This window comes from Schistocerca americana, chromosome 3 (genome assembly GCF_021461395.2).
Source record: "Schistocerca americana isolate TAMUIC-IGC-003095 chromosome 3, iqSchAmer2.1, whole genome shotgun sequence".
Lineage (NCBI taxonomy): Eukaryota > Metazoa > Arthropoda > Insecta > Orthoptera > Acrididae > Schistocerca > Schistocerca americana.
Genome location: NC_060121.1, coordinates 627,078,863 through 627,095,623, shown reverse-complemented (window position 1 = coordinate 627,095,623; position 16,761 = coordinate 627,078,863). Strand labels below are relative to the sequence as shown.

The following is a 16,761-nucleotide window of genomic DNA, read 5'->3' as shown; positions in this document are numbered from 1 at the left end:
CCACAATCTACGTTTTTTGGCTTCATCGCCATGTTTTCCTGTTGTGGCCATTTGCATCACTGATGAGTGGTTTTTAGAAATCCAACTCGCCATTCAATTGCCTCCTTATAGAGCTCCCATCGTTTTTTGGTACTGACGCCCTGAGTTTGCGAGTGCGGCATTCAGTTCTGTAGTGACTTTTACAGCTGACGTTCCCTTATTTTTCGTCACATGCTCTCAAGTGACCGTATTCACGATCACTCAACACACGCAATCGTTCGTGTTGTGATTTAGCGGATTATGTTTTCCCGATTCATGTGTGTGAATGCAGTATAAATATTCTGTAAAGTGCCTCTTCAAACGTCCAACACTTCGGCTACCTCGGTTATGGAAGCTGTCACCATACGAGCACCAACAATTTGCCCCACTTAGTTGCGACATAAAGCACTCACAACTACACAGAACAATGTTCTGACCACGACTGACACTTACAAGGCGCTGACACATGGCACACGTGTCGTTCATGGTCAAATATAACAGCACCACCTGCAGGCTTCGCTAGCATGTGTATTTACTTTCAAACATACGTTTGTCGCGATATTTCCGTAACTTGCCCAGTCCCTGCAGGCTAGACTAAAGCTACCAGACTTTGCAGCTGCTCCTGGATCTTTTCACTGGTTAGGAAAGCCTGACTGTAATCCAGTCTTCTGGTCTAGCCCCAACATTACTATCGCAAAGTGCATCTTGCGAAACTTTTAACTCTTCTTATTGCCACATTGCTCTAGAAGTCTACTACCATTAGTGGACCAAATGACACAAAAATGTTCAAATGTGTGTGAAATCTTATGGGACTTAACTGCTAAGGTCATCAATCCCTAAGCTTACACACTACTTAACCTAAATTATCCTAAGGACAAACACACACACCCATACCCGAGGGAGGACTCGAACCTCCGCCGGGCCAAATGACACACGGCTATAGCGATTATTTATTTATGTCCCCCTTCCACCTAAATTTGATGTAAAAAGTGAAGATTTCACAGCTTCTGGCGTTTTTCCAGTGATCATACTCCGATAAGATGTAGCTTCAGGAACACCGTCCACGCGAGATTGGGTACTGCCAAGTGTCAATGCCGGCACGTGACACGATAAGGAAAGTATTTAAGCGGAGCAGAGGTGAATGGAGAATCACTCTAACGACGATACGATACAAAGTGGAAATTATCTGACGTAAGTCACTTCGACAAAGGCAGATTCTTAAGACCGATGGTTGGGCATCTGGCATCTGGGAAACGGCGAAGCTGGCCGGCTGTTCCCGTGCAGCAGGATTGGAGGGGATGTCTGGCACATTTTACGACAGAGGGTAATACTGATGTAGGCACAAATGTTTCGGGATACCCATTCAGCGCACATTTGGTTGTACGAATAAAAAAAGAGAACATTCTCTGCAAAAGATTCTCAGAGCAAAAGAAAATTATTTGAGACAGTTCTTAGTTTCGTGTGAATAAAAAATTCGAAGTTTATTCTCTGACGAGAGAACTCTTTCTCACTATCTCCCCTCCTTCTTGAGAAGTTTCTCTATGTGTGTCGTACGCCGCGTCCGGCACAGAATACGTGCGTTATCTTGCATTTCACTTCAACTCGCTCAGACAGGTAAACTATTCAGTATAAAAATATGGAACTAGCATCGATGTGTTCTGGAAGAGTTGCACTACGTTTCGATTTTAGTTTTATGTGCGGCAACAAATTATTAAAGGGAATGGCTCTGAGCACTATGGGACTTAACTTATGAGGTAATCAGTCCCCTAGAACTTAGAACTACTTAAACCTAACTAACCTAAGGACATCACACACATCCATGCCCGAGGCAGGATTCGAACCTGCGACCGTAGCGGTCGCGCGGTTCCTGACTGTAGCGCCTAGAACCGCTCGGCCACTCCGGCCGGCTTATTAAAGCGATTACGGACAGTTTGCGAAAGTGCATTTTCTGACGAAGTTAGCGAATTTTCAACACACAGGAAACTATTTTGTTTTCGAAGTTAGGTGAACGCATTGTGAAACGAAATCCTAGGCATATAGCACATTTTCATCTACTCCAAATCCGAACTCTGTCAGAGTTTTCTAATACGAGATAATTTTGGTTAAATGTGACGCATAATAGTCTGCTCGTGTGACAAGTACTTAGGCGCCACCCGTGCGGTTTCGTTACAAGAAACAGACTGCTAAGTTTTTAATAAACCAGTTGTTAATTATTCTGACTTGCCTACTTATTTCTGACATAATAAACTATAAGATTTATGCTGTAATAAAACGTGATGATGAACATCTGAAAATGTCAGTGACACCGTTCTCTGGTGTATACCTAAGTCATCCTCTACACCTGTTTGAAAACCTGTGTCTGCTAAATAGCACAAAAACTTTTTCGGGAAGGAATTTCAGCAGCCAAATAATGTTTTTATTGTTAAACTTTATAAACTTATGTAGTTTCTCCCATCAATATTTGTTCAGGCTACGAATATCTTTTTTTACATTCTGAGCAACTTAAGTTCTGCCATTTTTACTAAAAAAGCTCGATAAAACTTAACCTCAATAGAACTTACTCAGCTCAAAGTATGCTACAGAGCTCCCTATAACAAAAAAAAAAAAAAAGTTATCTGCTTCCGAGAAAGTTCTTTAGTTTTGTTCACACGAAATCTGAGAACGTTCCTCGCATTGAGCAGTTTCCCCCACCCTTTTACTCAAGCTGTGAACATTCTCAGATGAAGCTTATTGTCCGACTCCCTTTATTCAATCAAACCTGAGAATAAAGTGTGTTCTTCGTTTTATTCATACAACACATTGTTGAACTTTGGACTCGACAGCAGGCGGCCGGCCGGAGTGGCCGAGCGGTTCTAGGCGCTACAGTCTGGAACCGCGCGACCGCTACGGTCGCAGGTTCGAATCCTGCCTCGGGCATGGATGTGTGTGATGTCCTTAGGTTAGTTAGGTTTAAGTAGTTCTAAGTTCTAGGGGACTGTTTACCTCATAAGTTAAGTCCCATAGTGCTCAGAGCCATTTGAGCCATTTGGGACTAAAGACCTCAGCAGTTAAGTCCCATAGTGCTCAGAGCAATTTGAACCATTTGAACAGCAGGCGACCTCTACGTGTTCCCATGTTGATCCAATGACATCGTCAATTACAATTGTGATCTGTCAATGCATCAAAGGAAACACTAAGCCTGGTCGAATGAATCACAGTTATTGTTATACCTTGTCGATACTCATGCCTAGATATGACGTCATCAAGGCGAACGGCTACTCGAACATAATCTGCACCATGGACGCATACCCGGTAGTCGCTTGTTATGTTATGGGGAACATTTCCGTGAGCTTCCATGGACCTGAGGCAGTACCCTAAGCCACTAAAGCATTTATGGTCTACATTGTTACATGATACTGTCAAACAGAGAGAAAGGCGATCTGTTATAATAAAATGTGTGGATAAGAATTCTAAGTGAAGATGGCAAAAATTCCGTAATTGCTAACTTGTTTCAGCTCATTGACGAGCAGTGTAGGCATGTCGTGTTGAAGCAGTATCGGCCTACTTAATCAGCTTGCTTTCCATGGCAGCCTACACGTCATACGAAAAAAAGGGTTTCCAAGCCCTTGACCTATAAGGTGCGCTGCACCAGAGGCGTGTTGTGGAAACAGTACTGGCTCACTTGGCCGATCTCTTTTGCAGGGTCTACACGTACGGTTGGACACGCCTGCAGGAAGGTTGAGATGGATAGAGGAGGAGATGGAGAGGGGGGGGGGGAGGATGGGGACAGGAGAGGATCAGTAGGGAGGGAGGTGGCAGGGGATATACAGAGAGGGAAGACGAGTAGAACATGGACAGAGAAAGAAAGAGAGAGGAAGTGGAGCAAATGGACAAAGACAGGAAAGGGTAAGATAGACAGAGGGAGGGGTGGGGGGAGGAAAGATGGGTTTAGAGGTGGGAGAAGCATATGGACGGATAGGGAGACGAGGAAGTGATGGACAGAGAGGGGGGAGGAGGAGGAGGAGATGGGTCAAAGGTAGGCGAAGCTGCGGAGAAAATGCGTCTATGTATATTAGGTTGGTCCTCATTTTTTGAATTTCGTGTTTCTTCATGCATACACACTAGTTTTTCCCCTTTGTTTTAAGAAGAATTTTAAGACCTATTTTATTATAACTGTCGACGAGGAACCCTTGGTGCAGTGGCCAATAATTTGCTTCATGTAACTACACGTTGTTTATTACTGCTCACAGGTGTGCTTGACTACTATCGGCTGATAACAATCCATTGATATCTTACATTAACTTCTCTTTCCCTTACATTATATGCCACCTTAAGATCTTTCGTAGCCTTTTTGGCACCTCGGTGTCTGAATACCAAGAAAAAAGAATCTTGCTTAAGAAATCTAAATATATGCACAACTTTTTCAACATGTCAAACTCTTGATTACAGTGAAGTTATCACTCCGCTGCAGAGCGAAAATTTCATTCTGGAACATCTCCGCAATATCCCTTCTTCCAGGAATATTAGACCCACAAGTTTTGCGGAATAGTTTCGGCGAAGTTTGGAAGGTCGGAGATGAGATACTGGCGAAGGAAAGCCGTGAGGAGGTGTTGTGAGTCGTGCTCGAGTAACTCAGTCGGTAGCACACTTGCCTGTAAAAGGTAAAGGTCCTCAGTTCGAGTCTCGGTCCAACGCATAGTTTTAATCCACCAGGAAGTTTCATATCAGCGCACACTCCGCTGCAGAAAGAAAATTTCAATCTGGAGGTCCTCGTCTCCAGTTTCAACAAACCAGGTCTTACAATTCTTCTTAAAAGGGGAAAAATCCAGGGAGTATGAAGAAACACAAAATTTGGATAAATAAGGATCACCTTTACATGTGTATAAAGTGAGATGACAAAAGTCTTGAGACAGCGATATGCACATATACAGATGGCGGTAGTATCGCGTACACAAGCTACAAAAGGGCAGTGCGCTGGTGGAGCTGTCATTTGTTCTCAGATGATTCATGTAAAAAGAAAAGGTTTCCGACCTGATTATGGTCGCGCGACGGGAATTAGGACTTTGAATGTGGAATGGTAGTTGTAACTAGACGCACGGGTCATTACATTTCGGAAATCGTTAGGGAATTCAATATTCCGAGACCCACAGTGTCAAGAGTGTGCCGAGAATAAAAAATTTCAGGCATTATCTCTCACCACAACGCAGCTTTCATCTAACAACCGAGAGCAGAGGAGTTTGCATAGAGTTGTCAGTGCTAACACACAAGCAGCACTGCGTGAAATAACCACACAAATCAATGTGGGATGTTGCGACGGACATATCTGTTAGGACAATGCGGCAAAATTTGGAGTTAATTGGCTATGACATGTGAAGACGAACGCGAGTGGTTTGCTAACGGCGCGACATTGACTGCGATGCCTATCCTGGGCTCGTGACTATATCGGTTGGATTCTAGACTACTGGAAAAGCGTGGCTTCGTTAGATGAGTCCCGACTTTATACGGTTCAAATGTGACGCAGACTGCTGGAAAGTACGGACCCAAGTTGTCAACAAAGCACTGTGCAAGCTGGTTGAGGCACGTTAATGGTGTGGCTTGTGTTTACTTGGAATAGACTGAGTCCTCTGGCTCAACTGAAACGATCACTGACTGGAAATGGTTATGCTCGGCTACTTAGAGACCATTTGCAGCCATTAATGGACTTCATGTTCTCAAACAACGATCGAATTATTATAAATGACAATGTGCCCATACCACTGGGCCACAAGAACATTCTGGACAATTCGAGTGAAAGATGCGGCCATCCAAATCGCCAGACATAAATCCCGTCTAACATTTATGGGACGTAATTGAGGGCCAGTCCTTGCACAAAATCTGGCAGCATGACTCAATGTTTCTGCAGCGACCTTTCAATGACTTGTTGAGTCCATGCCACATCGAGTTGCTGCGCTATGCCGGACAAAATGAGATCTAACTCGATGCTAGGAGGTATCCCATGACTTTTGTTACCTCTCTCTCTCTCAATGTATAAGATGAGCGACTGTGTTTGTGTGTAAGAACTCCTCCCAAGCCCCTGGATCAAATAACGGTATCTACATCTATGTGGTTACTCTGCAATTCACACTTAAGTGCCTGGCAGAGGGTTCATCGAACCATTTTCATACTACTTCTATACCATTCCACTCTCGAATGGCGCGTGGGAAAAAAGGACACCTAAATCTTTCCGTTCGAGCTCTGATTTCTCTTATTTTATTGTGATGATCGTTTCTTCCCACGCAGATGGGTCTCAACAAAATATTTTCGCATTCGGAAGAGAAAGTTGGTGACTGAAATTTCGTAAATAGATCTCGCCACAAAGAAAACCGCCTTTGTTTCAGTGACTACCACTCCAACTCCCGTGTCATATCAGTGACACTCTCATCCCTATTGCGCGATAGCACGAAACGAGCTGCCATTCTTTGCACTTTTTCGACGTCCTCCGTCAATCACACCTGGTAAGGATACCACACAGCGCAGCAATATTCCAGCAGAGGACGGACAAGTGTAATGTAGGCTGTCTCTTTAGTAATATTAATAGTAGTAATAATCCTAATACTGATTAGTAATAAAAAACTTATTGGAAAAAATGAAGTTCTTTTGATTTTCAGCATTAAATAAATTAATGAAAGTAGGGAGGAGGAGATGGACGTTTCTAAATGTGTATTGAACTGACTTGAGAAGCAGAGATGTGCGTCATTATAATACGAGGACCATGGATGACTGCTATTTTTATAAGTTAAATGATCTCATCTAATATATAACAACAGTAGATGAGAAGTACATACTTCAAACAAGCTTTCATACACCATAAACAGTATAAAACTGTTTTAATTTCCAGGCTGCAGACACTTCTTACAACTGAAGATTTTGATATGCTTTTTCTGATCCAGACTGGTAAAAAACCAACTATCTAGTGCAGGAAGACAGGCTAGTGTAGAACAAAGAAAACACATCACGACTACATTGTATTCATAGCGACACTCCGCAGTTTTATTTTTCATTGAGTATGATTATCAGACATTATTTCTCCAGTGAAATATAGGTAACTCTCTAAGAGTGAAAGAACAATGTGTACTGACTACTCCCATGTTTGACTATCAATGACACCAGTACTCACAACGTTGAGGTGAGGATTGTGGTTGGGGTTAAACCTACATATTTCTAATGGTTTGCAACTATTTATTTCCTGTGATATACTGTAAGTGCCTGATGGTTAAAAAATTTTTTTGACAGGCAGCAAAGAATTTACAGATTCCAAGCAATGTAATACCTACCAAGCACACCATGAATACTTTTTACATGCAAAGATTTAGATTTAATGAAATAACTTATTTAAAATATAGAAACTATACAATAAAGTCAATACGGCTATTATCCATCTGTGTAGACTTCGCCAATGGAAGTTAAACAGTACAGAGAAGAGACAGACGCTTCTACCTACCTTGTCAAGGGCGTAAATAATGCCAGGACCGATGAAAAATATCCAGAATCTTGGAGAACCGGTGAGTCTCGCCAGACCATGTATTAAACAAAGTAAGTACAGCAAAATGTATAGACTGTGAGTGGTCCAAAAATAATTGTATGCCTTTTTTCTAACTGTTGGGTGAGCAAAGACAAATATTATAACCATTATAACGAACAGCAGCACACCTGTTATACCTGGAAGGAAATACACTAAAATCAGCAATAACATCCAAGTATCAAACCAAAATTAATGACAACAGAAAATTAGTAAACTAATAAGGATGGAAAGCTGATATCAAATATGCCTCACATTCTTTTGAACAGGGTTTATGCTGAGCAATTGTTTCATGATATTACCCTTCAGTTTTGTTGATTCACAATCATAAACAAATTTTGTAAAATATGTATTTCATTGATATTTAAAAATTATTCATCACCATTATATTATACATGAATTACTCTTGACCTGCTAATTAATTTATATTTGGTTATTGTAAATTGACAAAATTACCTAGTTGCCATATACCAATTCAAAATGAAACTAAAATGATATATAAGCCATATGGCTAAAAATTGTACAATAATTTCTTCTAAAAACTCCAAAAGAGTGGCTACATTTGTCCTTAACAGCTAAAGTTCTAAGTTGAATCATTTGGTCACAGTAGCTAGCACTCATCTTCAACCTCTTTGCATGCTATCAGTGCTGGTTCATTTTATGATTTCCTTAATAAATATTTTGGTCTACATGAATACATGCTGTCATAGATTTAATATGTGGAACTTTTATTACAAATACTATGATGAGTTATATTTAAAAAGAAGCAAAATCTTATTTTTCGTGATATATGGAATTTAGGCAGTTATTGTGTCAAATGAAAAAGACATGGTTTTTCAGAGTTTCTTACCTGTTAAAGTCTGGAAGAGCCAAAAACTTATTCCTGGTTTGTAATCAGAAGGAAAATGTACTTCGGATGTAAGACATCGAAGATGTTCAATAGGCTGCGTTGACACATGATAGAAATTGACAATGTGACCAACAGTGTGTACAAGTGAAAAAAAGCACGCAGTGCACGCAGCAATCTTATGGAACTGTATATGAGCATCTAGAGGTATATACTGTTGCACAGAAAATTCTTTAAGTTTTGTGAGAAGGTTTCGTGACATAGTCAGCAATAGCAGGCTGTAGCAAAAGCTGAGTGAGGCAGCTGATCCTCTTGTTATGGCAATCCCAACGCCCATAATGTGCCGCAGGTCTGTGTGTTCAGCCATGAAAGAATAATCTGAAACAGATTCAAGTTTATTGTATGTAGCACAGTAATCATACTGGTAAATAAGAAGTTTATTTTACACTAACCAAACGTAAGAAGGTATTCATTAGAGTGCATTGGAGAGATGAAGTGACATATTGCAACTCCTTTAGGTAAGTGCATTACTTATGGATGTTGTTTGTTACCCGTATTTTCCCTGTGACATTAGTTGTAGCGAGATACACTTTGCCACATAATATATTTATGTATGATAAAAGTTTGTTGAAATTTTCTACAGTGATCTGCAGAACGTTCCTTAAAATACTTATAAAAGAGAACTCTGGAAAATGGGTCGTCTAGATGCAAGAGTCATAATACCCATTTTTTTGTGAAATGATGGTGACAGACATCGTGTCAAACTCGACATCCTAAAAGTGAACGAATGGTACAGATTTTATTCACAAAATGAAAGAAATTGACATACTGGAGCTGCTGACGAACGCTTCGTATGCAGCAGCTGTAATGCAGCAAAACGCGTCGTGTCCCTAGCAGTGAGCGAGGACCACAAATTCTTTGTCCTGCAGTAATAAATCAGTTCGACAGGCTAAATGTTGCAAAATTCGTACCACCGGGATTACACGAACATTTAAATTAAATTCTGTTTTCAATGCATGTATGGATGTTTTACGGAAAGTGGCAAATTTTTTGTGTATTGAGACTGTCTCTCGTAATCCAAGCTCCAACATTTACGCCCGTAGTATATGTTCGCCAATAAAGCTATTATGACTTCCTTTGCGTGCGCGTTCGAGTAATGGAGAGTCCTTAATAGTGCTCAATTACAACCAGCACTCTTCGGCAAGGGAAGTAAGAATAGTCGCGATGTGGAGAAGTGAAAAAATTCGTTTTGTTGAATAATTTTTTTTCTAAATAACTCGAATACGACAAATTATTTTATTCTGAAATTATGTGGTAAGATGGAGAGTGCTTTTACCATCTACTATAAAGGCAACTCATCTTTTCACCTTAACAATTAACAATACGTCGCCCTCTACAAAAAAGCTGAGTAAATGGATCAGCGATTAACTTGAATGGGTGTCATGGGTCGTCCGCCCGAACAAATGGAACGAACAATGACGAACAAAACGAGATTTTGTTTTTAAAAAAGAAAAGGTGATAGACCACTTGCCCGCAAAAGGCAAAGGTCCCGAGTTCGAGTCTCGGTCCGGTACACAGTTTCAAACTGCCAGGAAGTTTCAAAATCCCCTTTGTTTTAGTGACTGCCACCCCAGTTCGTGCATCATATCCGTAACTCTCTCTCCCTCATTTCGCGATAACCGCAAGCAATACTCCAGAAGAGGGCGGACAAGCGTAGTGTAAGCAGTCTCTTTACTAGATCAGTTACATTTTCGGAGTGTTCTACCAGTAAATCGCAGTCTTTGGTTTGCTTTTCCCATAACTTTATCTATGTGATCGTTCCGGGTTAAGTTATTCGTAATTGTATTCTATAAGTTTTTAATTGAGATTACAGTTTTAGATTTGAGTTATTTATCATGTAATTGAAATTTAACTCATTCCTTTTAGTACTCATGAAGATGACTCCACACTTCTCATATTTTCGTCTAAATCATCTGGCAATTCGTTTTGACCATCTAATAACTTTACGAGACGGTAAATGACAGTACCACGTGCAAACTAACTAAGAGGGCTGCTCAGATTGTCTCCTAAATCGTATACATAGATCAGGAACAACAGAGTGCCTATAACCATTTCCTGGGGAACTCCAGACGTACTTCTGTTTCACTCGATGGCTTTCCGTCAGTTATTACGAACTGTGACCTTTCTGACAGGAAATCACGTATCCAGCCACACAACTGAGGCGATACTCCATAGGCATGCAATTTAATTAACATTAGCTTGTGAGGAATTGTGTCAAAAGCATTCTAGAAATCTAAAAATATGAAATTAAGTTGATGTCTCCTGTCGAAAGCACTCATTACTTCGTGAGAATAAAGAGCTAGTTGCGTTTCACATGAGTGATATTTTCTGAATCCGTGTTGGCTGCTTGTCAATAAATCATCTTCTTTGAGGTAATTCATGATATTCGAAAATCCTACTGCAGTCGACTTTAGTGGACGGGTCTGTAATTCAGGCGGATTACTCCTATTTCCTTTCTTGAGTACTGGTGTAACTTGTGCCATTTTTTCAGTCTTTGGGTACTGTTACTTCTACTAGCGAGTGGTTGTGTGTAGTTGCTAAGTATGGAGCTGAGTGACAAACAGTCTGGACCGCAGGCCTTTCCCTTATTAAGTGATTTAAGCTGCTTTGCTATACCGAGAATATCTACTTCTAAGTTACTCATACTGGCAGTTACTTTTGATTCAAATTCTCGAATATTTACTTCGTCTTCTTTTGTGAAGGAATTTTGCAAAACTGTGCTTAATAACTCTGGTTCAGTGGCACTGTCATCAGTAACATTAGCGTTGTTACCGCCCAGTGATGGTATTGATTGTGTTTTGCCACTGGTGTAGTTTACATACGACCAAACAGAGTTTTGTTGTGGAAACTATTATAAGCATATGGCATCGAAGTTCTCGCTAAATTTCGACCTTCTGTAAAACTTCGCCGATCATGGAGATTTTGCGTTGTTTTAAATTTGGCACGCTTTTTTCGTTGCTCCTGCAACAGTGCTGTGACCTGTTTTGTGTACCATGGGAGATCAGTATCATCTCTTATTGATATGTTTGGTATGTATTCTCAGTTTCCGTTGATTTCTTTGAATTTAAACCACGTTTTGTCTACGCTTACATAGACAGACTGGAAAGAGTGCAGACTGTTTCCTAGGAAATGTGTGAACCGTGCATAGAGCATAGGTAACACATACCTCCGGAAACGTACCGGAGTCCTTTATTGAGTTGCAGGATCAACGCGCTATTAAGCAAGTGGTTAAAACATTTTGGCTCATCTCTGTACATCGAGCTTAGTGACGTTACGAATTGTAACTTTCATGTTTAATTAAATTCTTATGTAGGATTTCATTGCTTATTTCACCACTTTCGTGCCTTGTAACAAATGTGTTCTATACTACACTGTCTGGTCACATTAATGCGACCACCGCCCATATTCGATGTCAACGTGCAATAACTATTCACAAATGGTAGGTGGTGGCAGTAACAGTGGAGGGTATACAGCATAATGCTTATTGCGGGACGTGGAAAACTGCAGTCGTTGTCGTTACGAGGAAACGGGGCGATTTATCTGATGTCCAAAAGGGCTTCATCATTGGCTTTTCGGCCAGTGGTGGAAGCATTTCCGAAACAGCTAAGTTTGTAAACTGTTCGCATGCCATCACAGTTAAAGTGTACGGTGCATTGCAAAATTTCACTATCCAAAAACGGCCCCGAGACAATTGTGGTGCACCAGGGGCTATCGAAGACAGGGATGAAGGACAACTGCGGGGAACAGACGTTTAACTGTTGAGCAACTGACCGCCCAGATGAAACAAGGGGCTACTAACAGTTGCGTATGGGTCTCCACAGCAGAGGCCTGGTACATTCATCCATGCTCACTGTTGTTCATCGGTGACGAAGACTGGAATTTGCTCTCCAGTACAACAACTGAACGTCCTCACAGCAACTGGACGTTCTGTGAGTGCCGACGGGTGGCTCCATCAGATAATTTATATTTTATTCTCCAACGGACAGATGTCCGTTGGCGTGTATCTGTTGGCGGGTACGGCGTGAAACATCCGAAAATAAACATCCTGCATGCGTTATGGCCTGGGGAATGTTTTCATAGCATTCCCTGGGTGATGTCGTCATTCTGGAAGGCACAATGGATCAACACAAGTATGCATCTATCCTTGGGAACCACGTCCAGCCCTAGATGGAGCTTGTTTTTCCTCGGGACGATGGCATCTACCAGTAGAACAATGCAACGTGTCACATAGCCCACAGTGTACGTGGGTGGTTCGAAGAGCACCAGAATGAGTTTACCGTACTTCCTGGCCACCAGACTGTCGGGATTAGCACCCAATCGATAATCTGTGGGCCCACCCCAGTCGGGTTGCCGGCCGGAGTGGCCGAGAGGTTCTAGGCGCTTCAGTCTGGAACCGCGTGACCACTACGGTCGCAGGTTCGAATCCTGCCTCGGGCATGGATGTGTGTGATGTCCTTAGGTTAGTTAGCTTTAAGTAGTTCTAAGATCTAGGGGACTATGACCTCAGAAGTTAAGTCCCATAGTGCTCAGAGCCATTTGAACCATTTTGAACCAGTCGGGCTGTTAACGCCGTGGATCGTCAACCGAGAAACCTAGCGTTTCTGGCCACGACACTGGGGTGGGCATGGCTCCTCATCACTGTCGGAACCTTCCAACACCTCATTGACTCTCTTCCTGCACGACCCGCAGCAGCCTGCTCAGCAAGAAGTGGCTATTCGGGCTTTTGACAGGTGGTCATACTGATGTGACTGGACAGTGTATTTAGATGGTATGAATCCTAAACATCTTAAGCTTCTCTGCTCGCTGTTTTGTTTGAAATTGTTCGCTGTTATCATTCATTTATATTTTCATAGATAATTTGTTTTATTTTTTTTCTTTCCGAATGTCTCAGATGATTAATTTCTGATTAAACAAACAATTACTTTCTGGAATAATAATGACGTGTCTTTTAAAGTTCAGGAAAGCATACATGATTAAACAAACAATTACTTTCTGGAATAATAATGACGTGTCTTTTAAAGTTCAGAAAAGGATACAACGAAGTTTGTAAGTCATTACAGCAAAAGACATTTTTAATTATGGTAGTGAGATCACACTGAGTACAGAGTTGATATTCATCGGACTACTTTTGGGAAAAGAAGTCAAAATTTCATTTGCATCTTTCAAGCCGAGAGTGATAGCGGAAACGTTAACGTGAACTTAGCGCTTCTATAATAAAGTGGTTGGTGTTGTGTACTTACGTATAAATCTTTCAATGAAGAGTGCCACTGTAATGACGTAGAACACGAAGAGATAAAATATATTCTGTCGGTTTTCTTCTAAATATGTAGTTATGCTGTCCCACCATTGCTGCAGGCAGTTGCGTCTTTGCTCTTGTGGTGGTTCAATGTGGAAAGAAGTCATTCTGAAACAGAGAAATGTAGTTGATATGAGACATACATATATACATACATACATGAATCCTAGTTCCATAGATCATGAATACGACAATGATGTGGAACATGTCACTTTAACATAAGTTTTCTTTACACAAAATAATTAATTTTTTTACAGTTACTACTTCAATTCTAAGAATTCATCTATTGAGTAGAAGGAGTTGTCATTCAGAAATTCTTTTAATTTGCTTTTAAATGTTGGTTGGCTATCTGTCAGACTTTTAATACTATTTGGCAAATGACCAAAGAGTTTTGTGGCAGCATAATTCACCCCTTTCTGTGCCAAAGTGAGATTTAATCCAGAATAGTGGATATCATCCTTTCTTCTAGTGTAGTAGCTATGCGCTTCGCTGTTATTTTTGAATTGGGATGTGTTATTAATAACAAATTTCATAAGTGAATATATGTATTGCGAAGGCACTGTGAATATCCAGAGTTCCTTAAATAAATGTCTGCAAGGTGATCTTGGGTGGGCTCCAGCTATTATTCTGATTACACGCTTTTGCGCAATGAATACTTTCTCTCTTAATGACGAATTGCCCCAAAATATGATGCCATATGAAATCAGTGAATGAAAATAGGCATAATAGGCTAATTTACTGATATGTTTATCACCAAAATTTGCAATAACCCTAATAGCGTAAGTAGCTGAACCTAACCATTTCAGCAGGTAATCGATGTGTTTCTTCCAATTCAATTTCTCATCAATGCACACATCCAGAAATTTTGAGTATTCTACCTTAGCAACAGACTTCTGTTCATAATCCATATTTATCAATGGTGTTATATCATTTACTGTACAGAATTGTATAAACTGTGTTTTCTCAAAATTTAGTGAGAGTCCACTTGCAGAGAACCACTTAATAATTTTCTGACAGACATTATTTGCAATTTCCTCAGCTGATTCTTGCTTCTTGGGTGTGATTACTATACTTGTATCATCAGCAAAACGAACTAACTTTGCATATTCATGAATACAGAGTGGCAAGTCGTTAATATATATTAAGAACAATAAGGGAACCAAGACTGAACCCTGTGGGACACCATTCTTGATACCTCCCCAGTTAGAGGACTCTGCTGGTATTGGTAGACTATCTGTACTGTTAATTCCCAACCTTCTGCATTCTTCCAGTTAAGTATGAATTAAACCATTTGTGCACTGTCCCACTCATACCACAATAGTTAAGCTCATCTAGAAAATTTCATGATTCACACAATCAAAAGCCTTGAGAGATCACAAAATATCCCAATGGGTGATGTTCGGTTATTCCTTGCATTTAATATTTGATCAGTGAAAGCATATATAGTACCGCTTCTCTTATTAAGCGTGACATGTACTTTGGACTGGAGCTTCATGAAACCAGTACGAAACAATGGAAAGCAGGCGGGACAAGCAGATTACAAATGCAGAATGATTCTGCCGTTTGAGACCATAACGTCCCTGGAACGCTTTTGTGGAGAAGCCTCACATGGCTGTCAACGGCCAACACACGTTACTTTGATGGCGTTTGACTGGGGCGTAGTCGACTCGAGGTGTGGACGCGGAAGAATTCTTCATCATTAGCGGTGAAGTGGGGCTGGCTTGATATTCCTGGCCGTCAGTTCCTGCACTAAAGTTCTCAATTAAATCCCAAACCGTCCTTACAGTACGAGATATAGTGAAGTAGGAGTCTGCTGAAACCATGATCGGGAGGAGTAGATAGATTTAAGAGTAAATAATACATTGGTAGGAGATTCGTTCATTATTATAAGAATTTTATAACAGTTATTCAAAGGACTGAGTTGTCAGGTTCATTAGATGCAGCCATGGCATGTTTCAAAGCAGCCCCAACAAATAACATCAGTAATATGAATATGACTCCCACTACACCATGAGTAGTAATTTCAACCATAAAATCTTTAAAATAAAAAGAAATGAGTGGAATCGTAAGATGTTAAACAAATTATTCAATAGTGTTCTTCTGAGTGTGGTAACATATTAAGTTATTTGTTTAACCAGTTGTTTTCCACTGGAACACATCTCGACCGGCTGAAATATGCTGGAGTCAGCTTCTGTAGCAGAAAAGAGATACAAATATTTCATCACTTAACGTCCAATTTCACTTTCCCCAACTCCTTGGCGGTTTTAGAAAAGGTAATATTCACTGAGGTAGCATCCCCTAATATATCGTACCTCCTTTTGCTCGGCGTAGTGCAGTATCTCGATGTGGCACGGGCTCAACAAGTCATTGGAAGTCCCATGCAGAAATATTGAGCGATGCTGCCAAATCATTCGATCGATTTGTCCAGAATGTTCTTCAAACCAATGGCGAACAATTGGGCCCCGGTGACATGGTGCATTATCATCCATAAAAATTCCATCGTTGTTCGGGACATGAATTCCATGCATGGCTGCAAATCGTCTCCAAGTAGCCAACATAACCATTCCCAGTCAATGATCGGTTCGGTTGGCCTAGAGGACCCAATCCATCCCATGTAAACACAAGCCACACAGTTACGGAGCCACCACCAGCTTGTACAGTGCCTTGTTGACAACTTGGATCCATGGCTTCGTGCGGTCTGCGTCACACTCGAACCGTAGCATCAACTCTCACCAACTGAAGTCCGCCTGCTTAGCTGGGTGGTAACGTGCTCGCCTCCCACACAAGTGGGCCAGGGTTCGATTCCTGTTAGGGTTGGAGATTTTCTCCGCTCATCATCATTTCATCCTTATCACCGGCGCACAAGTCGTCCAATGTGGCGTCGAATGAAATAAGACTTGCACTTGGCGGCCGAACTTCCCCTAATAGGGGCCTCCCGGCCAACGGTTCCATACGCTCATTTCCAATTAACAACTGAAATCGGGATTAATCTGACCAGGCCAC

At 41.1% G+C, this 16,761-nt stretch overlaps 1 protein-coding gene across 1 annotated transcript in view; it reads right to left on the bottom strand.

Moving 5' to 3' along the window:
• The window catches only part of LOC124606261 (dual oxidase), a 528,122-nt gene that overhangs the window by 25,796 nt on the left and 485,565 nt on the right, over nt 1-16,761 (bottom strand). Inside the window, exons 15-17 of the mRNA XM_047138239.1 lie at nt 13,703-13,866; nt 8,406-8,780; nt 7,478-7,695 (exon numbers count right to left, since the gene is read on the bottom strand). Coding sequence (XP_046994195.1) covers nt 7,478-7,695; nt 8,406-8,780; nt 13,703-13,866 — 757 coding nt within the window. The remainder of the gene's footprint in view (nt 1-7,477; nt 7,696-8,405; nt 8,781-13,702; nt 13,867-16,761) is intronic.